This window comes from Saxophila tyrrhenica, assembly GCF_035928015.1.
Source record: "Saxophila tyrrhenica strain CCFEE 5935 chromosome Unknown scaffold_8, whole genome shotgun sequence".
Classification (NCBI taxonomy): Eukaryota; Fungi; Ascomycota; class Dothideomycetes; order Mycosphaerellales; family Extremaceae; genus Saxophila; species Saxophila tyrrhenica.
Window position 1 is genome coordinate 865,379 of NW_027041740.1, and position 27,065 is coordinate 892,443.

The following is a 27,065-nucleotide window of genomic DNA, read 5'->3' on the forward strand; positions in this document are numbered from 1 at the left end:
ATGTACGTCCGGGAAATGATGTTTTGAACGTGTTGATATGGTAACAGAAAGTCCCATGACTCACCGTTTAGGAAGGAACCGCGTGATCACAGCGTGAATGGGAGCTTGTGGAACGTTTGTCCCCGGTCGAAAGTAATGTGAAGTCGTTGTTCCGTCGTCGCCCTACTGTCGTCCGTCGTCGGTACAACCGCTATTACTAGCTTCCAAGCATTGTTTCACCTCATTCCAGTACTGCTCCAAGATACGCTCCGTCCGGTAATGCTGATGGGTGGTGGGTGATTGGCCGGCTTGTGGTGGCGACTGATAGCGCGTTCGGTTCATGCGAAGAAGACGCAGGGTACCATCACAGGAAGGAAGAGCAGAGCGAAGAGGAAGCAATTGAATAGGGAAGATCTTTGGGATAGAGTAAAGTACTTAACTTGCAGCAGGTCTCCCGTGCTCAAGGCCTGACGCGCTCCATGAGCCTTCCTCCCAGCACACCGACCTGTGCCGATATAGACCCAGGCACCACTCGCAACGACTTACATGATCACTACTGCTCATAGTCCGTCCCCACAGGTACCATGATGCATATGTTCGTCTTTGTGCTCAGTGCACCAGTACGCGCCGCTGCCCAGGGCGACAGCTGGCCTCTCCGCTCGAATGTCGAGGTTCCGTGAGCGACGATACTCTCACAAATGCCCGACCTCAGTGGTGAGGTTGCCGTAGTGCTGCATTGGTGATGTTGGTACATAAAGTAGAAGCAGAGTCAAGCAGAGTCAAGATGAAGTCGAAGTCGGGATTCACTCCCCACGTGAGATGTCTGCACAGACCATCTCGACCTCACCACCCCTGCAACACACATCCAAGAACCAGGATCTGTCCCTCAGTCCACGATCGTCACAGCCACACCTCAAGCACTGTGACGTCGACGTGGGCAGCGAGGTCGCCATTACGCCACCATCTAGAACCACCAAAGCACGGCAGAGGGAGGTAGTTCTAGTACAAGGCTGTTGCGATACTAGTACAAGGCTGTTGCGATACGGTAGGTTCTTTGCTCTCTCAATCCTACAACTCTTACCATTTTCGTAAAAACAAGTGCAGACATGGCATCCTCCTACTTCACGCTCCCCTCATTCGCCCGAGCAAAGAAGAACAAGGAAGATCTCGAGAAGACGAACCCACAAGAGCCTGTTCTGAAGGATGAAGATGAGAAGTTTCTGGAGAAGCAGATATCGACCGACGATGCCGCGAAACCCCAGCAAAGCGACGAAGCGCCCGCTACGCAGATAACGGATGACGGAGAGGAGAAGGAGGTCTCGAAGGAAGAAGCTGGTGGGGACGTTGTTGTGCCGGAAACGCAGCCTGAAATTAATGTCGCAGGCGGAGACGGGGCGACCGAGGGTGATGCTGGGCAATCGGCGGACAAGGAAGAATCGCAGACCACTGAGCAGAGTACCGAGGGCGCAACAGGGGACCAACAGTCAGCGGGACAAGGCGACGACGGAGCTACAGATGATGCAACGTACGACGATAAGATGAAAGAGGAAGCTGCGGAGGCGAAGAAGGCTCGTAAAGCAAAGAAAGACGACATGGATCTACCCAGCCAGGAGGACGCCGAAGCAGCTACTCGTGGCTTCAACGCGCAGGCGAACCAAGAAGTAGAGCAGCCGCAGAGCGAGAAGCGGACCTGGACGTCATACATACCATCCGTGCGGCCCAGCTCTCGCAAGGCGGCCGATACCAGCACAGATCAGCCCTCTGCGCAGCCAGATCAACCATCCTCCGAAGCCACCACCACCGAAGGCGAATCCTCCGCCACCCCCCAACGCACCTGGACCCAATACGCCACCTCCATCGTCCCCTCCCTCCCCGCCTCCTGGAAGAAATCCAGCAAACCCGACCCGGACGCCGACCCCCAACCCGTCTACAACGAAGACGGCACCATCAACGAATCCGAAACGGCCGCGCAGCAAGAACGTGAAGTCTCCGTCCTCCTCGACAACCTCAACCTCAGCAGCATCAACAACCGCGTCTTCCCCCTCACGGCCGAGACGCAGAAGTACTACGACCGCTTCGCGCAGTGCCTCAAAGACTCTATCAATGGCGCGCCGACGGCGTATGATGATATGGATAAGTTGATGCGGGAGGCGGGGCCGAGGTTGGAGGAGCAATTTAAGTCTATGCCGCCTTTCGTGCAGACGCTGGTGAAGAGTTTGCCGGCGAAGATGGGGAGTGTGGTTGGGCCGGAGCTGTTGGCGGCGGCGAGCGAGAAGCCGGGAAATGATATGAAGACGAGGATGGAGGCGGCGAGTCGGCCGGATAGTGGGGTGAATATTCCTGATGCTCCGGCGGCGTCTTCAGAGGTGAAGGAGGCGGATGAAGGAGACGGGAAGAAAAAGAAACGCACGATCCCTGGCCTGAAGAGTCTGGTCGGGGAGAAGAGCGCGGTGGCGTCGATGCTGCGGAGTGCGGTCACGTTCATTCAGACGAGATTTCCGTTCCTGGCGAGTATGACGAATGTGGTTATGAGTCTTGCTGTGTTCAGTAAGCGGTTTTTGCCCCTCCCGTCTCAACTTAGTTGCTAATGAGTGCTCGCAGTCCTCATGTTCGTCTTCTGGTACTGCCACAAGCGCGGCAAAGAAGTGCGGCTCGCCCGTGAAGCCGCGGATGCTGAAGGTGGTGATGAAGGAGATCTCGAGGAGATCGAGACGAGCGATGAGGATGAGGATGTTGAGAAGGTCATTGATGAGCTGGAGAGGGGCGACGCGGACGTTGAGAAGGAGGTTGATGAGAAGGCCAATGTGCTTAGCCAGCCTAATCCGACGGAGGTGCCCGTACCCGCAGATGAGAAGGATACCGCAGCAGCTGGGGAACAGAGGACGGAGACTTAGAAATCTGAAGGACCACGTAATGACCTTATGACCTTGTTATGATGGCTAAGAATGATATCCCGGGTCGCGAAGGCGTTCGGAAAGACAACAACGGTTTAGGATAGCAAAATTTCAGTCCTTTGCATCGCTCATTACTCATACATCATACCATGCCCTCCCCTTCATAAGAATAACACCTCATTTCCACCCATCCTTCAACTCCTCACTCAACCCCGAGAAGGGCGGCCTCGCCTCCTTCGCCTTCTCCTGATCAAACACCCATATCCCATTCGTCTGATCCTGCTCCAGACTCCCACCCGGCACCTCCTTAATCAACTTTTCAAAAACGGGCAAACTCTTCACCCGCGAGAAGAACCTCCGCTCCCACTCCCTGCTTTCCCCGGCCTCCTTTCTCCGCAACGCCCGCTGAGACTCTTCTATGATGCTCTTCTCGTGCGATACGGCGTTCATGTCACCTTTCTCAATCGCCGCGGCGACTTTCCGCCATGCTCGGCGCGTTTCTAACGCGTCTTGGGATTCGATGGCGGCGACTTGGAGAGTGGCTTTGGATTCTTTTTTCGCGTTGTATGTTTCGAGGGTGGACTTTGATCTCGCGTCCTTAATGGTAAAAGTGTCGGTCCAGGAGCCTTCGGCGGTGTAGAGGACGTCGGACTTGGACTTTTCTTTGCCGTGTGGGTATATCACCGCGGAAAGTGTGTTCTTGCTCCCGCTCATCCAGCCGCGCCCGCTGTAGTCGATTCGCGCGGTCAGGCCCGAGGAGGAGATGATGTAGCTGGACTTGTTAAGTTCGACGAATGGGGAGCCGGTGATTAGGCCTTCAATGTGCAGGGAAGGGAGGGTGATGAGGTAGTCTTCGTCGTACTGGTCGATGTGGAAGACGGCGTGGCCGACCTGGCGCACGTTGATGGTGCGGCCGAAGGACGCCTTCTGCGCGTTGTAGCCTTGCAGGCGCACGCCGTGCTTGTTGTTCCAGATGCTGTACGCGGTGACGGGTGGGTGGTGGGAGACTTGTTCGCTGACGAGTTGGGTTGTGCCGGCTTCATCCTCCCATTTGCCTAGGAAGAGCTCGCCGAGGAAGGGGTTGAGTGGCTTCTTCTCGCTGCCGAGCTTCTCGTTGCGACTGGCGTATTGTTGTTTGAGTGTGCTGAGGAACCATTTAAGCACGGCGACCATGCGCTTCTCTTTGTCTTTCTCTGCTGCTGGTGCAGTGAGTATGCGAGGCATTTCTGACCAGTAAGCGCTGAACTCGGTGAGCGAGGTTGTGGACAGGATGAAGGCGGGCGCTGTCATGGTTGAGAGGTCGCCGTTGAAGGATGCCATTGACTGTTCCTGTTAGTCGTGCTTCTACCTGTCGCTGTACATTGCATATGCTTACCTTCAAGAACGACGACCATGTCCCTTTGCTGCCCTGCGGCACATTGGCCGCCTCTTGCTCGCTACCCATCTTTGCTGCTCAGTATACCTCGCAATGTCCCTTCGAAGCACTCGGACTGCTGTCTGCTCAAGGGATGTAGTAGGTTCCGAGCGAAGGTATCGAATAACCAGATCGTCGCTTCAATCGAAGGTGAATCGAATAGTCGGGGGAGGTGTAGGAGAGCTTGTTAGACAGAACTACAGAAGGAAAGTGGGATGATGCCTTCAACCAGAAACGAACCATCTGTCCCGCATCTATCGCCCCTCCACGATCATACCATACAGCCACACTCGCTACGTCACTACAACCCCCGAATCAAAACCAACCCCAGCACGTGGCGTTTCATTCATCCAACGGACGGAGCAAAGATGGAGTTTGGTTGTACAGTCAGAAGGATTAGGTACTATTCTACACATTCAACTGTAATCTACCCTTCCCTTCTTTCTCATCAACCCATGAAAAACAACACCTCCCAAATGCCGCTGAACCTTCATCGACAAGAGCATCCATCGTCTCAGCTAAGAATACAGCCCGCTCATGCCTTGGTCTTTGATTCCTCCCATAGTCCTCGTTCATGCCCTTGTGAAAGAACACCATGTCCAAACGCCTCGCTCCTTGCTTCTTTCATCCTCACGAAGCCCCCTCCTCATTCCCCTTCTCTCTCTCAGGACAATTCTCACATCTCCCCACACCCTACCCCCTTCCCCCCAACCCCTGCACCACCCTCTCCGAGTTCTGCACCAAACTCATCAACATATCCTCCACCTGCTTCGCCTCCTTCATCCACCCGAGCTCAAAAACATTCACCGCCGGATTCTTCACCAGCTCCAACACCATCACGATCAAACCCCACGGGTGCGGCCTAGGCACCCCCAACCGCTCGCAGATCGCGCGCATGATCGCTTGTTGGACGTCTTCGTTGCCGGAGGTGAAGAAGTGCTGCAAAGCGGTGCTGAAATAGTGCGTGTGTGCGTTGACGTAGCGGACTTGGTTGAGCATGGCGGTGATGAGGTAGTAGCGGTTTTCCGGTTGGAGCTCTTTGAGCAGGCGTGCGAGGAGGAGGGCGGGCGGCGCGGCGGCGGAGAAGGAGGACGAAGTAGAGGTGGCTTTGGTGCCGACGTAGGCGGAGATGGTGTTGAAGAGGAGGATTTTGCCTGTCGTCCCGGGTGTGCGATCGATGGCTGTCAGGATCGTCTCTATCTCCTCACTAGCGACCTCGCTGCCGCAGCATCGCTGCACGGCGTCTTTGATACCAGCCTCGGCGAGCGTCTTCTCGAAGCTCATGTTGATAGAAGGCTGCTGCCGGATCTGTTCAAGCCTGTTGACCTTGAGACCCGGCATGAATGGATCAGGCTGGTCGGCGATGATCGCCCTCGTGACCGCGCTGTTGATGATGTTATGCAACTGGAAGCAGAACGGTGGTATACTGCTGTTGAGCTGCACATGATGTTCGAGCAGAAACTCCGCAAAGTCATGGTGCAGGACCAGCACCAGACGCGTCACTCCTCGATAGAAGTCTGGCAATATCGCCGGTGCTTCTTGCTGGTTCATAAAGTCGCCCAACGTGACAAAGAGCACGTTCAAGAGCTTCGCGTAGCTTTCCCATCCGCCATTGCTTCGTCCGTTGCCAGCCAGCATGTGTGGGATGAAGAGTCGATGACCGAGCAGCGTCAGCCAGCTGAAAGTGAAGCCCGAGAAGTACTTCGGCTGCATCACCATCAAAGACAGCGCGAACACCTGCATCAGATCCTGCACCTGCTGTGGACCAAGATGCTGCCTCGCATCATGCAGTTCGCAAAGCAAACTCGAGAAGAAGCGGAAGTATAGCCGTCCGTTCCAGCGCTCCTGCTGCTTGTTGTGGTGGTCGTTCATAATAAGCACGACCAAGCGGATGATGGCATCGAGCGACTTGCCCTTGTGAGCCTGCGGCTCGCCGTCCACTGGACTCTGGAAGACCACCATAAACGCCGCCAGCTTCGCTAACGCATCGATGTAGACGTACGGAGCATCCTGAGTGACCCAAGGCTGGTTGGAAGCTCGGTTGAACTGGGTCGAGGACATCTCCAGACACGTGCGGATGAACATCGCAGCGTCGTTAGGGTCGTCGAGGACACGATGATCATGCATCTGGCGCACGAAAGCGATATAAGACTTGAGGGTCGTGTCGCGGCGCTGCATGGAGATCCACTCCTCGAACATGTACTCGAGCTGTTCCTGCTTCTCAAGGCCAGGCGGGCTGGGCATGCCGTTGACCTCTTCGACCGGCGTCTGCAACTTCGACATGATCTGGCGCCCAATCTCCAGTCCATGGTCCTCTGACAGCCACTGGCCTAGTGCCTCGTAGGTGTAGACGAAGTCTGCTCTCAGCGCGATTGGCTTGTCTCCCAGCAGCACCTCATCCAAGAGATCATTGAGGTAAGGCAACACGATTGGCCTCCTCAAGCGCAGATTCCTGGCCGTGAAGTTGTCAACATGCTGCATGTCCCAGATATGCTCGGTCAGCAACGTCGCAGTGACACTGGCATTCCTAAAAACCAGGTCGCTAACGAGCGGGTTTTGGAGATCATTGCCGAGCATCGCAAGCTGCACCGCAAACTGTCTTCCAGCGCCCGGCGACAAGTCAGAAAGGTGCTTGAGCAAGCGCACGAACACCTCCATCTCTAGCCGTGTCTGGAAGTCGTCGAAGATGGGGAAGAAGCACTTCTGACCCGTCAGGTTGGCCAGACTTTCTTTATCGTTCTCGAATCCTGAGCTGTTGATCAGGGCGTAGAGCTGGGAGAAGATGCGGCGAATGGGGGAGTCATCACCGATGTCACCAACGTGTTCTGCAGGACTCTCGCGTGCAGCTGCCTGCAGCTCTGTGAGCAGTCCTACGATTCGACCTTCCATTAAGGCATGGTCGGTGTAGCCATTCATCTGCTGGGCCTGTGGCGCTTGGCCTGCGTACATGCGCTGCTGTTGCGGAGTCTGTCTGGGCATAGCAGGCTGCTCAGCCGGCGTCGTAAGGCTCGGAAGATAACTGTCTGTCAACACATCCGGGATCTGGCGGTTGTTGTCCTGAGACTGGCTGTTGGCGTGCTGCGCAGGTGTGATGCGGGCCTGTCTGCCGAAGTCTTCGTAGAGCGCCAATTGTTGCCTATTAAGGCCATTGAGATCCATTCTGAACGGCTCCGGAATGAGCTGAGCCCACCGACTGATGGGCGGGTTGTTGAAAGGCTCATTTGGTCTCTCGGTCGTGTGACGCCGACGGGCCTCAACGTATTCAGCCATTTGCGCATCGATTTCGGCCTTCGAGTGTTCCTCCGCTGCCCGCTCGACGAGGCCACAGACAGTGTCAATGTTGTCGTTCACGAACATGATTATCTGTCCTTCGGGCAGCTGCTCCGGCAGGGTTCGCGATGCCAGAATGCGGATGTTGTTCATAATGCTCATCCGGAGAGGCTCCTTGCAAGTAACAAGGGCGAGGCTACCGGACAAGGACTTGACCATAGTATACGCACTTGATCGCAACTTGTCGCTGTCGGTCTCTGCGGAAAAGTCCTTCTGGATGAGCTCTGCGGCAGAGATGGCCGCGATGGTAACGGACCGCTCGACCACCGGAGCGATGATCTCAAAGATGGCTTGCTGCGCAGCATTCACGAAGATGGTCCGGAGTTGCGGCTGCGTAACGTTACCAGCGGCTTGCGGGATCTGCAGCAGCCCACCAAGATCTGGAATGGCTTGGATGACCGCCTCTGGCGAAAACCGCTCGTTCGGCGCGCGCTTTGAGAGACCCATGATGTGGACATCGCCAAAGCCGTCGGGACCGTCTGCGGTGAATTGCTGCAACATGCTATTCTCCTGAACCAGTCGACGGTTTCGAATGATGTCAGCAGGCTCGATGTCCTTGATGTCGAGCTTGAGGTCCTTGCACAGCACTTCGATCTCAAACTTCAGATTGAGCTTCAACTCGAAGTAGTGGTACAGCTCGCTGAGCATCGAGAGCAGCTCCATCATCCACGGATTCGGTGGCCTGAATACCTTCGAGTCCTTTGCGTGGAACAGTGCTTTGCAGGTGAACGGGATGGCGACAATGAGCCGCTGGGTATCCTGTCCCTCGAACAGCAGATCCTTGAAGGAGAGGTTGCGATGCAAGATCGGCTGTTCTCTCGCCAGAGTCATTGATCCAAGCCAGCCCGCCAGATTCTTCAGGTTGTTCCTGTCGACGGATGAGTTCATGGTCGACTCGGCATTGAGCATCTTCGCACAGCTGGCGTAGGTCTCGCGGAGTACCTCTTGCCACAGGATCTTCTTGTTGAAATTCTCGAGCAGCTGGAGGTAGAGGCTCTGAAAATTTGGCTGTGTCCTGGCTAGCTCTTCGACGAGATAGTGAGCGAACCATTGATGGTGCTTTTCCTGCAGAGCTCCTTTGAGGTCCTTGAACTTCTCCTCGAGGTTGCGCTTGGAAACGTTGTTGAGCACGAACATGACTTTGTCAGACGCATCGTCACTCGGATCCTCATAAACATCCGGACGTAGAGGAGGATCCACCTGTATGCTGGAGAAAGGCGGGTTTGGTGCATCGACGGGGAACTCCTCGTCAAGTGCGCCGTTAGTGAGGCCATTGACTGTATCACCATTCGTTGCCGCGGCTTCCTGCTGTTGTTCTGCAAGCACAGCCTGCGCAGCGGTGACCGCTTGTGTTCCTTCTAAGCTCGGTGTCGCAATGATCTTCTCCGAAACGCCAGGCCAATCCCTCAGCCTTCCAAGAAGATGTATCAGCGCTTGCAGTCCGAAGCGATACATCTGGTCGTTGGGCTCCCATCCTTGGACGGCTTCGAAGATCATGAAGATTGCAGCCTGCTCGGCGACGGTGGAGAGAACATGGAACTGCACCAAACCACCAAACAGTACCGCGGTCGTTGCGAGAGCCTCGTTGGGGTATTCTCCAAAGCAGTTGTACTCATCAAACAAGCCATGCATCATCGCAGCAAACAAGTCCTGGTCTGCTGGGTTCTCCGACTGCTTCATCTGCTTGAGCTGCTTGATCAAGTCATCTGGGCTGGTCGTTCCACCGTACATGGCCTTGTACTGCTCTTCCATCCTACCGGCGGTCTCCTCGGGAAGAGTGTGACCCAGCTCGGTATTACCGTTGGCCTCGATGATGTCGTCAATCTTCTCGTCATCGCCGTAGTTGAACAGCCTTGGGTAGATACCCAAGCATTGTCGGAAGAAAGGTCCGCTGTCATCATCGGGTAGCGAATCGTTGATGAGCAATAGAAGCAGGTAGATGGTCTTGATTGCCAAAGGCTGCGTTGTTGGTGCCACCTGTTCGTGCGGCGGGCCGGAACGTGCCCGTTGCACGATGGCCTCGTCTTCAATTTTCTTCGACAGAAAGTCGAGGATGGCGCGAGCAAACTGTGGAGGAGTCATCGTCTCGATGTGAGGGCGTGCCCAGTCTTCCAAGTTGCAATGCCCTTTGCCATGTGCGTACGTGGCCAGATCGACGGCGAAACTGCTCTGGATCGTAAGCAGAAGTTCAAGCCAACCCTGTTCCTGGGCATGCTCGAAGATCAGGTGGAGCAGCATCTGGTCCTGCTGGTAGAACTCGACCATGCGGCCCGCTACCCAGGACTTGTCGTGTAGCCACAGTGAGTGCATGACGAAGTCGTAGTTCTGGTGTTGCTTCAGCAGAAACGGGTAGAAGAGCTGTTTCAGCGCCTGATCCTGCAACGCTGCCCACGGCTTCGGAACTGCTGAGGCTGCACACACGAAGATTGTCATGTTCGGATTGATGATGGAGTCGGGTATACCGAGCATCTGGGCATGATTGTAGGTGTCCTGCGACCTAAAGATCATGGAGAACAGTGCCTCTGTCGCATCCCGAGAGACCAATGGATGTTTTACTGCTTCCGCCGCGAATGCCTTCACGCTGGCGGAACCGTCTTCGAAATCTTCGATAGTGAACGCTTGTCTGAGGTTCGGGATTTGCGTGACATCCAGCTCTTGCGTGATGGTTGACAAGAATGCAACCACGAAGCTCAGCTGCGTTTCCGGGAACTGCCATTGCCCGCTCCATAGACTTTGGACGTCGAATTTGGAATCTCCCCTTGCGAGCGGGAGTAATGCATTGTACAGGGCCAGAAACTGCCGCTTGGATACCCGAAGCTGGTCCTTGTCGAAGCCTTGCACAACGTCCGTCCAGTCGATATTGCTCCCTGCGCGATGTTGTCGCAGTGCGTTGACAAAGACTCCAGCATCGTACGACTCTCCGTTTTGTACGCACACGATGAATAGGAGCGCATTGGCGATCTGCGGGTAGGAGATATCCCGTGTCTCCACTCCAGCAAGCATCTCTTTGCAGGCATCTAGGCTGCTCGTGCCTCTCGGTCCTGTCCGCTGCAACAGTCGAGCCAGCCTGCTGTCTTGCGATTCGAGCAACTCCATCACGAACATCGCCGATTCTAGCGCTGGAGGTATCCGTGCGCCCAGTCGGTTGTACCTCACTTTCACCGCGTAAATGAGATTTTCACGCTGCTCCTCAGTCCAGTTTCTAGGCGGCTCTTGCATGAGGCGTTCGAGTAATGCCGCGAGGACGGAAGGTGAGGCGTCTTCGGGGTATTCGTTGCTCGGAGGGGGCGGTGAGGATGCGGCTTGTAAGAAGGGGTGAAGATTGTTGGTGAGGATCGCATCGGCTATACTTCACAGTCAGTCTAATCTGATCGCGTTTCTGACACGACAAGTGATGAATGGTGTACCTTTAGAACGGAGATCTGGCTTTGAGACAGAGCGGATGGGTAGAACCAAAGCGACTTTGGCAATGGGACTCAGCCTGAAATATTCGATGAAAGTCGAAAGGTCGAAGTCGCGAAAAAGTTCACTTTCACTTGTATCCAGTGATTGAGCAATTTTCTCTGCTTGCTGTGGTTCCCTTGATATCTTGGCCATTTCGTCTGCTAGGAGTTTGAACTGTCCATTACTGTCAGCCGTCGCCGGCGGACGTCCCGCGCCGGGAAAGATTGTCGACGCGTTGCTCTGTAGCAAGCGCCGGAAAAAGGTGGTAAAGACTTCCATGCCGTTCTCATCGACGAGGCTTCTGATCCTCTCCGCTTGTGTGTCGAAATTGTTCTCTCTGAGTGTGCTCAAGAGAATGTTCAGTTGAGTGATGACCAAGCTGGTCAGCTGGCTCAAGCCACCAGCGCTCTGTGGTGCGGTGGATGAAATCGGTGAACCAGCGGTCGAGTGTGAAAGGGACGGTGAATGCCTGGCGAGTCGATTGCTACCTGAGCCCGCGCCCACACCGCTAGTACTAGGATGCGATGTCGATGGCAAGCTAGCAAGAGAGGAGGCAAGCCGAGGACTGCTGGTAGAGGTGACAGCCCTCGAGCGACTCCCGCTCTGGAACGGGCCTGTCGCGTAGTTCGACCCTGTCGGAGATGCGAAGGAAGTGGTCGAGGAGTTTGAAGACTGCCTGCTGCTCGCGTGCCGATTCGCGCCAACGGCAGCGGGGTTGAAGGTGAGGCTCGTCGGAGATCCGAAGACTGCACGTGAAGGGCTGTCGCTCGAGCTTCCCGGCCTCACGTCGCCTGCGCCGCCGGTGGTAATGGGTGTGATGCCTCGACGGGAAGCTTGGCGACTGTTCGCAGTGCTCCACGCGGTGCCTTGTGGTCTCGTGCTTCGTGAGCTCGAAGGTGCGGCGGTGGGGTTGGTATTAGAGACGGGGTCGTTGGGGGTGGAGGAGGAGCTCATGGATACAGCGCCGTGAGCGCACGCATTGAGGATGTCTGCCGCAGCCTATACCATGGGAGAGCCAGCGAGGAATAGAATGGGGCGAGGGGTGGATGTGGTGGTGTGTATGTGGTATTAAAGAGATGTCGTTCAATTGCTTGGGCTTGGGCCTTCTTCCAGGTCCCAATTCGGCAGCTTCGGCGAACGGGAATCCCCGGCTAAACTTGGCTCGAGGGCTTGACTGCACCTACAAAACATACCTATACCTCTTCCTTCAACGACAACCTCCGACAAAGTACGAATGGTGATTGATATTGCATTCGTCGTCTATAAATCGAGGTCGGCATCACCCTAACAAATATTGGTCAAGACAGCGTGCATATCTCGACCGAAGCTACGCTTGGTCCGGCAACTCGAGAAACTGTAGGCTGGTTCCATTCTTCTTCTACTCCCCATCGACTTGACACGGACGCAGCATGTTCGCAACACTCTGCTTATTCCCATTCACGTCGACAAAATGGGAGTCCCGGGTCTAGCCTCACAAATCCACAAATACGGCAGCTACACCTCAATCCCCCAAACCAAAAGCCGCCGCAACGATCGTATTGCAGCGGTCATAGACGGCCCTTCTCTCGCCCACTCGCTGTACCGACATGGTAATTACCAAAGTGGCAAAGACGGCATCGTTGCTCAATGCGACCATAGAGCAATCGGCAAAGCCGCCGTAGCCTGGCTGGACAGATTGCGCTCATATGGCTTCGAAATGTACGTCTTACGCACAAGCAAGTGGCGGAGAAAGTCTTCTCCCACATCCAATTGCACCGAAAAGGCCACTTCGCCCTCGTTGGTGGGCTGTCGTTGTCCGCGAGAAGATTCGTCCCACAGCTCGGCCTTTGTCCTAGTGGGCCTGTTTCCCTGTCGGCTGGGTGTTACACTAAATACCTCCCCCAACTAGCTGACCCAACTGCAGAGAAGGCATCTACTTCGACGCCGCCCTGCCCGCCTACAAAACCCAGATCCGCCTGGACCGCATGCAAGGCTACGTCAACCGTCTTATCAATTTCAAACAGAACCACGACCAGATTTCTAAATCCCGCCAGGTCCCAGGTTTCAGCCATCTCGATAGTCGTGCATATCGTGCCCTAGAGAAAGCCAGGGACGGATTGCCGCCACCGCCTTTTTTGGTCTTTGCGGTCGTTGAAGCGCTTTTGAGGAGTAGATATGCCGAGCGAACGTGGTGTGTTGACGGGGAGGCGGATGGGTATTGCGCAGCTGCTGCGGAGGAAGCCGGTGGGAAGAAGGGTGGGAGGGGAAGTGTGGTGTTTACAAATGATTCGGATCTGGTCCTTTTCAACTTCCAGGCTGAGGTGAAGGTCGCTTTGATTAACGAGATGAAGGAGACGGGTGGTCCGGAAGGCAATAGGCTGGAGCTTTATCAGTTCGATCCTGCCGCTTTCAAGGTCAACGGACAGGCGCCTGATTTGGTCGCATGTGCTTTCTACATGAAAGAGCAACAGGGCACGTTGGCGGAAGCTCTCCGGCAGAGTGACCTGGCTGAACTGGTTTCAGAGGAGTATGCTGCTTTTCGAGATCTGTACGACATAAGGAGATGGAGCGCGAAGCTGAACGAGCAGCGAGCCCGCAGACAGGAAGGTCGAGATGTCCTACCAATGGACTCGCGGATCTCGGAGCCGATATGTCAGGCCAGAAGTCGTCATACGAGGGACGACCACCTGGCGATGTACCTACCCGTCCTTTTCGAAGATCCCACCCGCTCAACAGCATGGAAGATTGGGTCTTCTTTCCGTGAAGCTGCACAGATGATCATCTTGAGCGCATCGAGAGCAACGTCGCTGCTCGAGTACCGGAGAAGTGGTATACGAACCGTTCCAGCCAGGGTCGAGAAAGTGTCTATCCAAGCGATCGACAAGCATCTACGAAACCTGGAAGCGTTCTTGGGTGGCTGCAGTGCGGTGGCACTGACGGGCTTCGAGCGATGGAGATACCTTGTGATGCAGCTGGCATTACAGGACATGCTTGAGCAGGACATCGCGCTGCCGGCCAAGAACGACATCGCAGAAGTGCTTGCTGGCGAGCCGCAGAGGACGTGGCAGCTGGTGCATCTTTCCGCTCAGTTCCAAGCGCAGTATTACTCTGTTCGTATGTTGCAGCAGGTCTGGCGCTGGTGGGAGGGCGAGACGAGTCCGGACGACCAGATCGTGGTTTCGGACAGACTCAAGGACGTTCTTGAGGGCCTGCCAGTTATCGTTGACTTCTCCTCCAGCAGCGTGAGTGCTGGCTCGGACGTATCACGGATCCAATGGCAACAACTGGCCGATGAGCTGTTGGAGAGCTTGTCTCTTGGCAGCGATACATCGATGCTGGAGGATGGCGAGGACGGTGATCGGGATACGGCGGAAGTGCCCGATGCAAGCATGGCCAACAACCCGTTTGCTGCTCTAAGGGAATCGACATGAGCACCGAGCGGAGTTTGGCAACGAGGCTGTGCGGCATCCGTGCCTTACATCGATGCGAGGGACATAGGCATATCTGGCAATCTTCTCCCGGACCTGAATGCATCCGAAAAGGCCACATCACTCTCGTGGGCGAGCTTATCTTGTCTCTGAGGCGATCAAGCACACACCTCGCTTTGATTTTGTGGGCTGCTCTCACGGTCCCACGCTTACGACTGCGTCTTTTGACCCTCGTGAACAGTGCCGGAACCAAAGTCGCACTGTTACAGTCCGGCCTGTTGAGGGCCTCCGGCACGACCGGAACGGCAGTCTTCGACAACTTCGTCCATACGTTGCCCAGACGGACGAACGAGTCGAAGAGGTCTGAACTCACGTCGTTTGCAACATCCGTTGAGAGACATACAGTCACACTGCCCGAACTTGACAGCTTCGCTTGCAGCAGAGCGTACGTGCTTCTGTCCTCGGCTGCCGTCCTCCACATTCTCGCCATGTGTTCGCACAGAAGCTGGTGCGGTGGCTTGTATCGGAACATCATCGTTGATGGTCAGGGCACATGTCCTGAGTCGGAGCGGCCCAAGCGAGTACCTTGCGTAGCCGATCTTCCAAGCACGTAAATGGTGCTGAATGTACAGGGTATCAGCGTCGATCAAGGATATCTAGAACGCGGACACAGACAAGGATGAATTTTGCTATAGCTCAACAATTACTGCGAGAGAACACGAATGTACGTGGAGCGTGTGTCGATCGCAATCCGCTCGAGCTTCTCGTAGCAAAACCACGAGGTGGAAGTGACAAGAGAAGTCGTGATTGGATCCCCATAGAATGGTATTATGGAGAACACATAGAAACCGCGCGCGTCGAAGGACACGGCGGGCCGGCGAGTGGCTCAAACTGACAGGCAAGCGAGGTGGATCTTGAGACCGAGTAGAGCAAGCCACCGATGCAGCCGATGGAGTTCAGACTCGTTCTTCCGTGGAAGAGACGGCTGCTATTTTGAGGCTTTCTTGACTCTTGCTGTTGACAGCCAACCGGCGGATAGACTTGGACAATCAGGCCTCGTATGGAGGTGATCACATGTCTAACTCATCCTTCACCATTCTAAACACATGCAATAGCAGTCAACACCTATTCAAACGCCCGACATCGCAGGCAAAAGAACGGTAGGCCACCGGAAGATGCGCCACCACGATGTGAAACAGGGGAGACCGACCACTAAAACCTATAGCTTCTTGTTCCTGCGTTAGCGCGGCCAGATCTAGCGGCCCACGTTTGACTCTGCAACACGCACGTTCCAGGAGACTCTCGACCTCAACACACCCAGCGCGTGTTCTCCGTCTGGTCAACACTTCACGGCACTCCGACTGGTGGAGCGCAAGACTCATGGGCCATGGTTTCGGTGGAGAACCTCCTTCTCGCTGCACGGCCGCGACGGGGCAGACGGCGACGAGACGTGTAACAAAAGGTGAACAGCATCTCCTCTACAGTCCTCTTCCTTCTCTCCTCATATCGACGGTTCCTTCGTCCTCATCAGTCTTCTTTCCTTACCAAAAAGACCACTCCTTGAGCCAGCAGAGTCACTCGCTTCCTCTGCCCTCGTCCATCGTTTAGTTACTTAATACTCGTTCTCTGTTGAAACTGCCATCATGCAGTACAAGAACTCCGCGGCTATCCTCGTCGCAGGTCTCGCGGCACAGCAGGTCTCTGCCACATTCGGCTCCTGGTCTGATGCCGGCTCCTACTCCTGCCCCGGCAACACCGACAATCACTGCTCCCCTTCTCAATCGTCGGGCTACGACTGGTCGGGCCTAAGCGACGGCTCCTTCAGCTCGTACGGCAGCAACCAGTTCCAGGGCTTCTCATGCTCTTCCAACGCCTACGGCAAGCGCGATGTCCTGAGCAAGCGCACCTTCCAGTCCAAGTGCATTCAGGGCAACTTGGATGACTCCCCTTCGATGTCTTGCGGGGATGACGACTCCATGTCCATCAGCGAGATGCAGATCTCTTCCTCGCACGATGCCGACGTCGACTGCGAGTACAGCATGCCTGACGGCAGCACCTGTACCGAGACGCACCAGGCTCAGACCGGTGGATGCATCTTCCAGAACACTCAGTGCGGCGGTGCGAAGAGCGTGACCTTCAAGCCAGGCAAGGGCGCGCCATCTGGCTGCTCTATCGGCGTGCACTCTGTTGGCTTCCACTGCGGCTCGGCTTCTTCGTCCGTCCCCGCTCCGTCCTCGACATCCCCGACTGGATACAGCCAGACCCCCGGCAGCCTCAGCGGCTACCCATCGGCCAGCGTGTCTACCGCGCCTGTCAGCTCCTACGCTATTTCCAGCTCTTCTGCGCCTTGCTACGGAAGCGGCTGCGTCAGCTCCGCCATCCCAAGCTCCACCGGCGCTGTTTCGAGCTCCGCGTCTGTGCCTTGCTACGGCGAGTCGTGCTCCAGCGCCACTTCTCCGGTTTCGTCGGTCCCAGTCGAGAGCTCTTCCACGAAATGCTACGGCAAGGACTGCTCCTCTTCTACCCAAGGAATCCCAGGATATGGTCAGGGGTCCTCCTCATCGGCCGGTCCTATCTCGTCTTCCTACGTCCACAGCTCTTCTGCCCCGGCGCCATCGTGCTACGGCAAGGACTGCGAGTCCAGCACTCAAGGCATCCCAGGATATGGATCGTCATCCTCTGCTGGCGCCATCTCATCTAGCTACGTGTACAGCTCTTCTGCCCCGGCACCATCGTGCTACGGCAAGGACTGCGAGTCCAGCGTTCCGGCATACGGCTCCTCTTCGTCGGTTGTGCCGGTTTCTTACAGCATCGTTCCCAGCTCGTCTGCTTCTGTGCCTTGCTACGGCAAAGACTGCGAGTCCTCGTCTCAGGGCGTGCCAGGATACGGCGGCTCTGCATCTTCCGGCTCTCCGGTCACCAGCTCTGCTCCTGCTTACACCACGAGCACGATCTACAGCACCACCGAGCGCACCATCACTTCTTGCGCCGCTACTGTCACCGATTGCCCGGCTGACCACTCTACCGTCGTCACCGAGACTGTCGCCATCTCGACCACCGTCTGCCCGGTGACCGAGACTGAGACCCCCAAGACCACCCCAGCCTCCAGCGAGACCGCACCTACCACTGCCTCCGCCAGCGAGACTGCCTATCCAACCCCCGAGTGCCCAGAGACCCTCCCCAAGTGCTTGAACACCTGGATGTGGATCTCCGACTGCCAGGACAACACCGACTCTAACTGCTTCTGCAAGAGCGAGAAGTTCATCAAGAACGCCATGGGCTGCCTTTCCTCCTGGGGCAAGTCTGAAGAGGACACTCAGGCCGCCGCCTCCTACTTGATGGGTCTCTGCGCGCCGCATGTACCGGAAAACCCAGCCATTATCACTGCTTGCCCTTCGACTGTTACGCCAGTGGCAACCCCGGTTCACACCAAGCCTGCCCCGGTCCCATCTGAGGTCGCCTCTGAGGTCCCATCTGGCTACTCCAGTGTTGAGAGCAGCCCAGCTACCTCGTCCACCGTCGTTGTGCCCAAGCCATCTGGCTACTCTGGCGTTCCGTCTGGCAGCGAAGGCAGCCCGGTCGTCTCCTCCACCGTCGTCGTGCCCAAGCCGTCTGGCTACTCAGGTGTCCCGTCTGGCTACCCCAGCGCCGTCGAGAGCAGCCCGGTGACCACCGCACCTGGCGTGCCAAAGCCATCTGGCTACTCCGCTCCAGTGGAGAGCAGCCCGGTGACCACCACCCCAGCGGCCGGCACACCAGCAGGCCCAACTGCGCCCTGCACGACCATCACCTACTCCCACTCTGTCGTCGTCCCCGCTACCCACAGCACTGGCGTCTCGATTGGCATGACCGTGCCCGGCAGCAGCTACACCACCAACCTCATCACGACCGTCACCGTTCCACAGGTCCAGCTCACCACCGCTGTGGTCACGCAAGCCGGTACGACCTCCAAGAGCGTCGGCCTCGGCGCCGGTGCCCCGAGCAGCGCTCCAGCCTACCCAACCGCTTCCTCCGCAGGCGCAGTCGGCGGCTCCGCACCCCCAGCCTACGGCACCACCTTCGGCACCTCGTGGGCCGCAAAGCCTACTTCTCCTAGCGCCTCTGGCATCGTCCCTGCCACTGGTGCAGGTGCGAAGGTTGGCTCGAGCCTTGCTGGTCTGGCTCTCGGTGCCATCGCTGCCATCGCTGCGTTGTAAAAGCTTGGAGAATTGAGAGGTTTGTTTGCATTTGAAGGTGGGAAACATGACCTGGTATGGGATGTAATGAACAGCATCAACCATGGCTTGGGGCATAATGCTGGCGTTCCGCATTGGAAAATTTCTTGACTATCCTTAACGGTCATTGAGAGGGGGGGATGTAATGATTAGAGTGCATATAGATGCAGTGTAAATGCAGCAGAAAGGAAGAACGTTGAAAGTTCGCACTATTCGTGTCTCATGTGATGTCTCTTCTCCGTGGTCGAATCTGTTCTCGTGCTCACATCCTGGTCTCCGTGGCCATTGAGACTCTCTTCCGCTTGATGAGAACCTTACCTTTCATTGACTCTGGCTCGATTGACCTCCCGCTCCCCATCTTCCATATCAAAATCAATCTCAAGCTCATGCCTCAACCTCCGTAACCACCTATGCATCCCTCCCCACTTGGAGAACCCTTCACCATCCTCAGCTTCCCATCTCCCTCTCCCTTTTCTCCCGATACAGCGGCAGCCGATCAACAACCGTTTCCCTGAAATCCCTATACTCTCTCAAAATCCGATCCATAGCCAGCGAATTCAGCTTGTAAAGCTCAAAGAACCGCTCCGCAACCTGATCGACGAGCCAGTGATGCAGGTCGCCTCGGGACTGGTACTCGTCGTCATGCTCGCGCTCGTGCTTGTAGACCATCTCGCTGTATCTGATGAGCAACATGAGAGATTGTCCGCTGAGAGGGTGCATCGCTTTGATCTTGCGGACGCAGAGGGTCTGCAGACCGTCCAGTTGGAGTTTGGCGGCGTCGACGTAGATGGTGGCGATGATTTGGGCGGCGGTATCTTTGGTCTCCTCGCTGAAGACGCCTTCGATTTGCGGAGTCTTGCGGTCGAGGAAGTAGGGAGCGCAGTCCTTAGTGATGAGGAATTCGTGGATTGGAGCAAAGGCTGGGGACTTGATGCTCGAGTTCTCGTAGAGTTTGATGTGGTTGCCGAGCTCGGGAGAGTGTTGGACGCTTTTTGAGAAGTAGTGGTAATGAGAGATCTTGTCTCTCGGAAGGAAGAAGGGCTTGTGCTCTTCGCCGACGAAGATCGTGCATTCCCTGTAGCTGGAGGCTATTAGCATTGTGCCGATGAAAGGATGGGGATGACATACTCATGCTTTCTAGCAACCACCTCCCGACGATACTTCTCCCTCTGTTCTTCAACCGAACCCTGAGCGCTGTCCACTCGTCGATCTCGAACGAACAGCTCTTCTCCATCAGAGGAATCATCGTCCAGGTTGTCCTTCTTCTTCTTCTTCTCTTGAGATGGTCGCGGGATCTGAAGGTCTCCGTCTCCGAGAGCGTCCAGCTGCTCATGTCGCCTATCGCGTGATGATGCTATGGCATCGTTAATCCGAGAACGGATTCTTCTGGCGCCAGACGTGCTGCTATCGTGCTCATCGTCTTCACTCCATCTCCGTTTTCCGCTCGAGTGCCTGCCTTGCTTCTCCAAGCGCCTTACCTCGGCTTCATTCAGAAGATAGTTGGACCAGAACTCATCATCTCCCCAGAATCCCAAGTCTTTTTCGAAAGCATTGCACCGCAGCTGCTCATCTGCGTCAGTTGCAGTCCATTCTCCTTGTTGGTGGTACCATGATCCGCTAGAATAGTCTTGACTGGGATCAACTTCCTGTAGCCCGTTGACAACCACCCAGATGCTGTTCATTCATTAGTTATATGGCCCATCAGAAGTGATCGGAAGCCTCACAACTTATGCTTGCCAAGCAAGATCGCAGGGAGAGCGTATTCCTTGGCTCTGTGCTCAAGGAATTCTGTAGGCACCTTTTCGTCTCGGCAAATGACCACTGGCCATAGCTTGCCGTCCAGTGGCCAGATCCAGGTGCTTCCGTAGGCTTTTGATGGTGCCATTGTGTCGCACGATTCGTTGGGATGTTGAGTATATTGTTCCAGGTATGTTGGTGTGAGGTAGCTAACTCGGCGGTGCTCTGTCGTCGAGGGTGGTGGTGAAAGTCAATCCTGTCAACATGAAGGCGCAGAAGATCAAAGGCCACCGCTTCTTGGGTAGCTCATGCCGGAAGAGAGGGAAGGAGCGACCACGCGGTAGATCAGGGAAATGAGCGTGAAACTGACTAGGAGCACACAACCCTGGGGGGCCATGTCTGAGAGACTAGTAGCTTCGAATGATCTGCATATGAGTGAGACAATCACGGAGGCCGGCGATGAGGTGATGGTGGAGTGAACCGCATAATCCACGAAGTTATGGCGGAAATTGATGAAGCAGTGAACCGAATAACCACAAATGTGAACGATAAAGTGAATTTTCCGTGAAAAGACATTTGAAACTCTGAAGGTGTTTAGTGACGACAAAGTGAACAGACGATCATACAACAAGTGAAGGACATGTGAAGGAAAACGTAACGAGATGGGCGCGAAGAGTGATGGGGAAGTGAAGCAAAGAGAGTGACCAGTCGAGTCTATAGTGATAAGCATGTGATCTGAAAGTAAGCCGAACGGCTATACAGTACCAAAATCACATGAGAGGATTCTGAAGCCATCGAACTGCACTCTGCATCAGTCAAGCAGCCGGGAAGTGAATGAGCGATGCATGGTCACTGGAAGCAATCCGCGATAACACAAGCGGACGAGTACCTACCACCGCCTCTCCGCGTTTGACGGAGTTGAATATAGCATCGACGAATCGTTGAGATGCTCTCCCGAAGGCGGAGAAGAGCAAGTGTGCTTCGAATAGGACAGGTTGTTGTGAGGTCCGAGAACAGGTTAGTATAGCTCGATCAAGTAAGACGACTTGAGTTCGCCTCTCCAAAACAGCGAGAGTGGATATAGTGCTGCTAGGAGGGTCGTGATTATACCATCGCGAAGACGGAGAAGAAGGCATCGACGAGCTTACTGTCCTGCCTCTCTGAGCTAGAGAGCATTGCTGATGCTACTACGATGTGCGTGAGATGGTCTTGCGAAGACAGAGAAGCGACGAAGCTACTACGCTGGTCGCTGGCTTCCTCAGTTCAAGAGAGATCCTCAATGCTGTTGGGAGATACCTGGGTATACTTAGCATGCTTGAGACGATGGTGTTAATGGAGTTTGTCCGAGGATTCGATGGTGAACACCTTAAGCATGTGACTGCACAGGCACTGCTCGAGCTGGACAGATATGGCATACCGGGGTGAATCCATCCGAGGGGGCTACAAGCAGCATGCTGATAATCGCACTGCTGTTGGGTTGTTGTGGCTGTGTAGAGTCGGAGAAGTGTGCTGCGAGGCTGCTCGAGAATGAAGTCCAACCCAAAGTGGTCCGAGCTCAGACCCGAACAACATCTGGCCTTCAATGCTTACAGTACTCTACGAACAACCCAGGTCTACACACCCCGTCCTGGAAGGACGACACAACACGGCCCCGACTACAACCGCCTGTCTGGAACGCTCGTCAACACCACCACCATGTTCTCCGCCCTCTCCTCCCTCCAACCCCGCCAACTCGCCGCCCAAGTCCTCAACTTCGCCCTCGTCCTCAGCACCGCCTTCATGCTCTGGAAAGGCCTCTCCGTCTTCACCGCCTCCTCCTCGCCCATCGTCGTCGTGCTCTCCGGTTCCATGGAGCCGGCGTTCGAAAGGGGGGATCTGTTGTTCTTGTGGAATAGAGGCATGAACACCCAGGTGGGGGAGATTGTGGTGTATAATGTAAGAGGAAAGGATATACCGATTGTGCATAGGGTTATTAGGCGGTTTGGTGGGGGGTGAGTTGCTAATAATCCTATCCTGTTGTTTTGTGGGAGGGGATGGTTGTGCTGACGAGGGTTTAGGGATGCGCCGTTGCAGTTACTGACGAAGGGGGACAACAACGCGGCGGACGACACGGAGCTGTACGCTCGCGGGCAGAGTTATTTGGAAAGGGAGAAGGATGTCGTGGGGAGTGTGGTCGGTTTCGTGCCCTTTGTGGGCTACGTGACGATTTTGCTCAGCGAGTATCCGTGGTTGAAGACGGCGATGTTGGGGTTTATGGCGTTGACGGTTGTTCTACAACGGGAATGACACCGGCCGCTTATCCTGCTGTCGAGCGAGGTGTTCTGGGGAGGGAAAAGCAGTTACTACGAAAGCATGCTATACCCAGATCATCTGCCCTCCTCCCTCAACTTCTGCCTGACATTCATGATCGCTTTCCCAAGTCGATTCTCCCCCCATTGCTCGCGATTATCCCCAGCGTTTGCCGCAGCAAAACCGACGCCCCATATCCGATCCGTCGGGGACGCCTGCAACAACCGTCAGTGCCACCGTGCCAACACGAGACCTCATCCCTTAGACTCACCTCAACCAACTCCCTCTCACCAGTCGCAAGCAACAACCTCGCCATCTCCGTACTCTCCTTGCCCTTGGTGAACTTGTGATAATTCCCCTCCTCGACGATTCGACTCTTGTCTACACTACTCATCAACCCCTCCCCTTCACTAGAGCTTTGTGTGGAGGTAGATACGTACGCTCATCCCACTTCCCCCGATCAAACCCCCTAGCCTTTCTCCCAAGCGCCTGATGCTCACTCGGCACCGTCGTCTTCATCATCGCCTGCGCCGTTTCCTGTCCACCCCCCAGCCAGTTAGCCCTAGTCTTTGCCCAATGTCTCACAACCCCGGTCAACCGCCTCTGTAGACTACACTCTCAACCGAACGCACACTCTCACCCAAAGACATTGTGACTGGCCTCAAGCAGCACTCCCCACCCCTACCCTCCCACCCACCAAGAAAAGATGAAGTTGAAAAGGACGTACCTCATCCCCAAACAACCCCGCCTTCTGCACCATCATCCACATCTCCGCCGTCACATATGTCACGCCGTCCACCTCAAAAGCCGACTCATACCATTGGCTTAGAAAACCGTAGGGTTGTTCGAATTCGCGCCAGAAATAAACTGGACCTAATGCCGCATCACCGGCTATGATCGGGGTCGTCATGGTTGATATTCTTCAGCTGAACGAACTATGTCGGGTTCAATCGCGGGGGATGGAAGATTGGTTTAAAAGGGGGGGTTGTAGTGGTTGATGATGGGTACATTTGTATATACAAGTGGGCCGCCGTAGTCCCCGAACGCCCGAGTCGACCTCGTTCAATAACGCCGGTATCAGTATTCACAACGACCAGCAAAGACCACTTTAGACCCTCGCAACCCCCAGATCTCGTCATCCAGTCTTGCCGTCCACCAGCCATCCGCCTACCTCACCGTCCCCCACCCCATCCCACCACACCCCCCCTCCCCAACCCTCAACCCCCTCGGCAATTTCTCATGATAAAGCTCCTAACACTCCTTCAAATAATTACTCGGCACCAACCCCACCCTTACCATTCCCCCGCTCTTACCCCCCACGACCTCCGCCTCCCACCACCCATCATCTTGATGCCGCGTAACCGCCAGGACATCCCCTTTCGCAAACGAAAGTTCCTCCGGGATGGCGGCCGCGTACATGTACATTGCGCGAGCTAGGATATCGTCAGTAAGTATGCGTAAGTAGAAAGATGTGAGGGGTCTGAGGGGGTAAGTGCTTACAGTAGTGAAGAATCGGTTGACCGCTCTTAGTAACCTGCCTCTGCGCCCCGACGCTCTGGCTCCGCGTCCGCGCAGCAACTTGACTGTTCCCATAGGCGCTCTGGTCGTAGTACTGGCTCTGCGGCCTGCCCCCCCTCTGCCCGCTTCCATACGGGTCGTGCCCACCTGCTGGAGCGAGCTGTAACGCCATCCCCCCTCCACCAACGTCAGAGCCGCGACTGGAAGGTGGTCTACTGCCTCCACCCTGTGCCTGTGGAGGACGGCTGTACGCTGGATTCGGGGACGCGGCGCGCGGGACGGCTTGGTAGCCCGGAGAATTGCCGCGGGAAGCGTAGCCGGAGTAGCTGGGTTGGTGCTGTTGCTGCTTGATCGGGCTGGAAGACTGGGCGCGTGGGCGGGCGGCTGGTTGGCCGCCGGCGTAGGGGTTGGGGGAGGGGGCGCGGTATTGTTGCTGCTGTTGGCGGAGGTCTTCATTGTGGAACGGACGCGGACTGGCGGAGCGAGGGGGTGCGGGGGAGGTGGAGCGCGGGGCCATGGCGCTGTTGGGGCGGCCGGAGTTGAACATGTCGCGTTTCTGGTTGACGAAGCGTTCGGTGGTCTTTTGCATTTCGCGGCTGGTGTGGGCGGGCTTGGGGGCTCCGAGGCGGCTGACGGGTTGGTCGTAGGCGGGTGGTGGTGTGCCGCGACTGTTCTGGGCGAAGGGCGTTGGGACGGCGCCGGCTGGCATACCACGGCTGTCCATCCCTGGTGAAGCTGGTGGCGCTGGCGAGGCCATGCCATAGTGACGGTCTGCGGATTGTCGTACGGACGCTTGCTTCGTCACGCCCTTCAGCTCGGCAAGTGCCTGCGCGATAGGATCAAGGTCCTTGCGGTTGTCCTTCGCTGGTGGTGGAGGCTTCTTGTTGTTTGGTGAAGTCACGTCAAACACGCTGTCGCCGATACCAAGCTGATAGTCCGCCCTTGGATCTACCGGCTCTGCACCAGGACTGGGCTGCTTCTGCCACGTGTTGGCTCGATTTCCGGCTCCAAATGGTTGCTTCGTCGGGCTAGTCTGGGCGCTGCGTGTAGTAGCTGGCGTCCAGGTGTTCCTAGCTGTTGGGGTCACAGCTGCGGACTGTGGTCCTGGATTCTTCATCTTCTGGCTTCGTCTTCGTCCAAACGGACTGTGAGACTGGAAGAAGCCGCTCTTCTTCTTTTGGATCTGCCTGTTGTCCTCGCCGGCTGAAGACATTCCAGACATTCCAGACATCGCGGACATCCCAGACATGTCCGATCCATTGTACTGCTTCGTCGGCGAAGACTGTCCGCTCATCGGGTCAAAGTTCGAGAATGATGTCGGCGCAGAGTAGTCGCTGTGATCCTGGCTGTCCCTGCTGTCTGGCCGAGTCGGAGAGGGGTTCGAGCTACGCTCTGAAGGCGCATCCAGACGACAGAACTGGGTCATGCCGTCAGTTGGATACGGATTATGTGGTACCTGTGGTGCATCCGCGTAAGGGTTTCTGCTGACGGAAGACGCGTTGCTCGGTGCAAGAGGCGGTGGTGCAGCGCTTCCATGCGAGCTGCGTGCGTTGAACGCGTCGTCTCCCTGCAGCGATTGGCGACCAGCTGGAATGCCCATCTCGTCCCGCAGGCTGGAGTCGGGGTCATTGTGGGAGTCAAACGTGCTCGGCTGAGGCGAAGACGACCTGAACGTCGGATTCATAGTCCGCGGGAACTGGGCCACAGAGTAGTCGCCGTTCTCCGACTCCTCATGTAGCGAAGCGGTATCTTCAAAGTCGCCACGGCAGAAGTTGATGTACTTTGGCGGGTCGGGAATCTCCTGGCCAGTCCCGCGGTCCTTGATGAACTGCGTGATGTCCTTTTCCACGTCGCAGTCTTCCAGCGATAGGCGAACCTTCTCGCAGGAGGCGTCGTCACTAACGCAGACAGTCGAAGCAATGTTCGCAAAGCTCCACAGACTGCTCTTGAAGAAGTCGATGCGCTCCTCCTCCAGATCCTGGAACTTGTCGCATGCAGCCTTCCACTCTCTGTTCCACTTGCCGGTCGTTTCCTCCAACACCTTGACTGCCGCTTCATACTCGTTGCTGTTGCTCGACATCTGTATCTGCGTCTTCTCCAGCTTCGCCTTATTCTTGCGCTCTTCCTGCCCCATCACCATGTGTCCTTGCGCCAGGTATCCTTTGATCTTGAGACAGTCCTGCTCGAAGCGATCGCGCGACTTGTACACAGTAGCCGTCTGCTGATTCTTCGACTTGAGCAGCTTCTCAATTCCGCCTTGGACAATTTTCCTTCGCTCCTTCATGGCGCCAGTGAACGCTACAAGCGGCTCGTCGAGCTCACTCTTCATCTGTCCAGCAATGACCTGGTGCTGCTTCGCCATCGCTTCCACCTCGCCTCGCACTACGTCCAAAGACATACGCAGAGTGCCGGACTCCAGCGACCCGAGCGGCTTGCGCGCCAGGTTGGCGAGTTTGCGCGCGTATTCATCTTCAATTTGCGCGCGGGCGGTGTAGAAGGCTTTCAGTTCGTCGCCGGTGACTTTTGCGGCGTTCATGCGATCGAGGAGGGGGCTGACGCCGGCATCTTCTTTGCCCCAGAAGTTGTTTGCAACTGTGTGCCGTTAGTATTCGCGGAGGGATGATGGTGTTTGGATGCGTACACGACAGTGAGACCGACGGCCGCTCGCTGGCCGCGAGGCCCGGCATTGTATCGGTCGTTTCCTGATTGCTTCCTTGCGATTGTCTTGGAGTATGCTTATAGCAATGAACGAGTGCTTTCGTGTGAATGCGATCAGAAAGTTTGCGATACTGGACTTATCCTTGAGCTGAGCTTCGAGGACGAAATCGGGCGCCAAACG

At 56.0% G+C, this 27,065-nt stretch overlaps 9 protein-coding genes across 9 annotated transcripts; 4 read left to right on the forward strand and 5 right to left on the reverse strand.

The window, feature by feature from the left end:
* Positions 1-1,085: 1,085 nt before the first annotated feature.
* On the forward strand, positions 1,086-2,873 carry LTR77_005673 (uncharacterized protein; the record flags this gene model as incomplete). The annotated part of the gene is made up of 2 exons (XM_064802916.1): positions 1,086-2,526; positions 2,581-2,873. 2 exons carry the CDS (start codon positions 1,086-1,088, stop codon positions 2,871-2,873), a joined length of 1,734 nt encoding a protein of 577 aa, XP_064659041.1.
* A 177-nt stretch (positions 2,874-3,050) lies between these two features.
* kes1 (Oxysterol-binding protein 4) lies at positions 3,051-4,317 on the reverse strand (the record flags this gene model as incomplete). The annotated part of the gene is made up of 2 exons (XM_064802917.1): positions 3,051-4,196; positions 4,249-4,317. The coding sequence occupies 2 exons, from the start codon at positions 4,315-4,317 to the stop codon at positions 3,051-3,053; spliced, it is 1,215 nt and encodes a 404-aa protein (XP_064659042.1).
* Positions 4,318-4,980: 663 nt separating this feature from the next.
* CDC39 (CCR4-NOT core subunit cdc39) lies at positions 4,981-12,015 on the reverse strand (the record flags this gene model as incomplete). Its single annotated transcript, XM_064802918.1, has 2 exons — positions 4,981-10,961; positions 11,025-12,015. The coding sequence occupies 2 exons, from the start codon at positions 12,013-12,015 to the stop codon at positions 4,981-4,983; spliced, it is 6,972 nt and encodes a 2,323-aa protein (XP_064659043.1).
* Positions 12,016-12,511: 496 nt separating this feature from the next.
* On the forward strand, positions 12,512-14,471 carry LTR77_005676 (uncharacterized protein; the record flags this gene model as incomplete). Its single annotated transcript, XM_064802919.1, has 2 exons — positions 12,512-12,759; positions 12,965-14,471. 2 exons carry the CDS (start codon positions 12,512-12,514, stop codon positions 14,469-14,471), a joined length of 1,755 nt encoding a protein of 584 aa, XP_064659044.1.
* A 1,640-nt stretch (positions 14,472-16,111) lies between these two features.
* Positions 16,112-18,664, forward strand: LTR77_005677 (uncharacterized protein; the record flags this gene model as incomplete). The annotated part of the gene is made up of 1 exon (XM_064802920.1): positions 16,112-18,664. One exon carries the CDS (start codon positions 16,112-16,114, stop codon positions 18,662-18,664), a length of 2,553 nt encoding a protein of 850 aa, XP_064659045.1.
* A 465-nt stretch (positions 18,665-19,129) lies between these two features.
* Positions 19,130-20,567, reverse strand: LTR77_005678 (uncharacterized protein; the record flags this gene model as incomplete). The annotated part of the gene is made up of 3 exons (XM_064802921.1): positions 19,130-19,763; positions 19,811-20,356; positions 20,407-20,567. The coding sequence occupies 3 exons, from the start codon at positions 20,565-20,567 to the stop codon at positions 19,130-19,132; spliced, it is 1,341 nt and encodes a 446-aa protein (XP_064659046.1).
* A 1,379-nt stretch (positions 20,568-21,946) lies between these two features.
* SEC11_2 (Signal peptidase complex catalytic subunit) lies at positions 21,947-22,705 on the forward strand (the record flags this gene model as incomplete). Its single annotated transcript, XM_064802922.1, has 2 exons — positions 21,947-22,410; positions 22,477-22,705. The coding sequence occupies 2 exons, from the start codon at positions 21,947-21,949 to the stop codon at positions 22,703-22,705; spliced, it is 693 nt and encodes a 230-aa protein (XP_064659047.1).
* Positions 22,706-22,785: 80 nt separating this feature from the next.
* Positions 22,786-23,618, reverse strand: LTR77_005680 (uncharacterized protein; the record flags this gene model as incomplete). Its single annotated transcript, XM_064802923.1, has 4 exons — positions 22,786-22,923; positions 22,980-23,089; positions 23,149-23,245; positions 23,436-23,618. The coding sequence occupies 4 exons, from the start codon at positions 23,616-23,618 to the stop codon at positions 22,786-22,788; spliced, it is 528 nt and encodes a 175-aa protein (XP_064659048.1).
* A 341-nt stretch (positions 23,619-23,959) lies between these two features.
* On the reverse strand, positions 23,960-26,913 carry HOF1 (formin-binding protein; the record flags this gene model as incomplete). The annotated part of the gene is made up of 3 exons (XM_064802924.1): positions 23,960-24,141; positions 24,209-26,818; positions 26,868-26,913. The coding sequence occupies 3 exons, from the start codon at positions 26,911-26,913 to the stop codon at positions 23,960-23,962; spliced, it is 2,838 nt and encodes a 945-aa protein (XP_064659049.1).
* Positions 26,914-27,065: the final 152 nt, after the last annotated feature.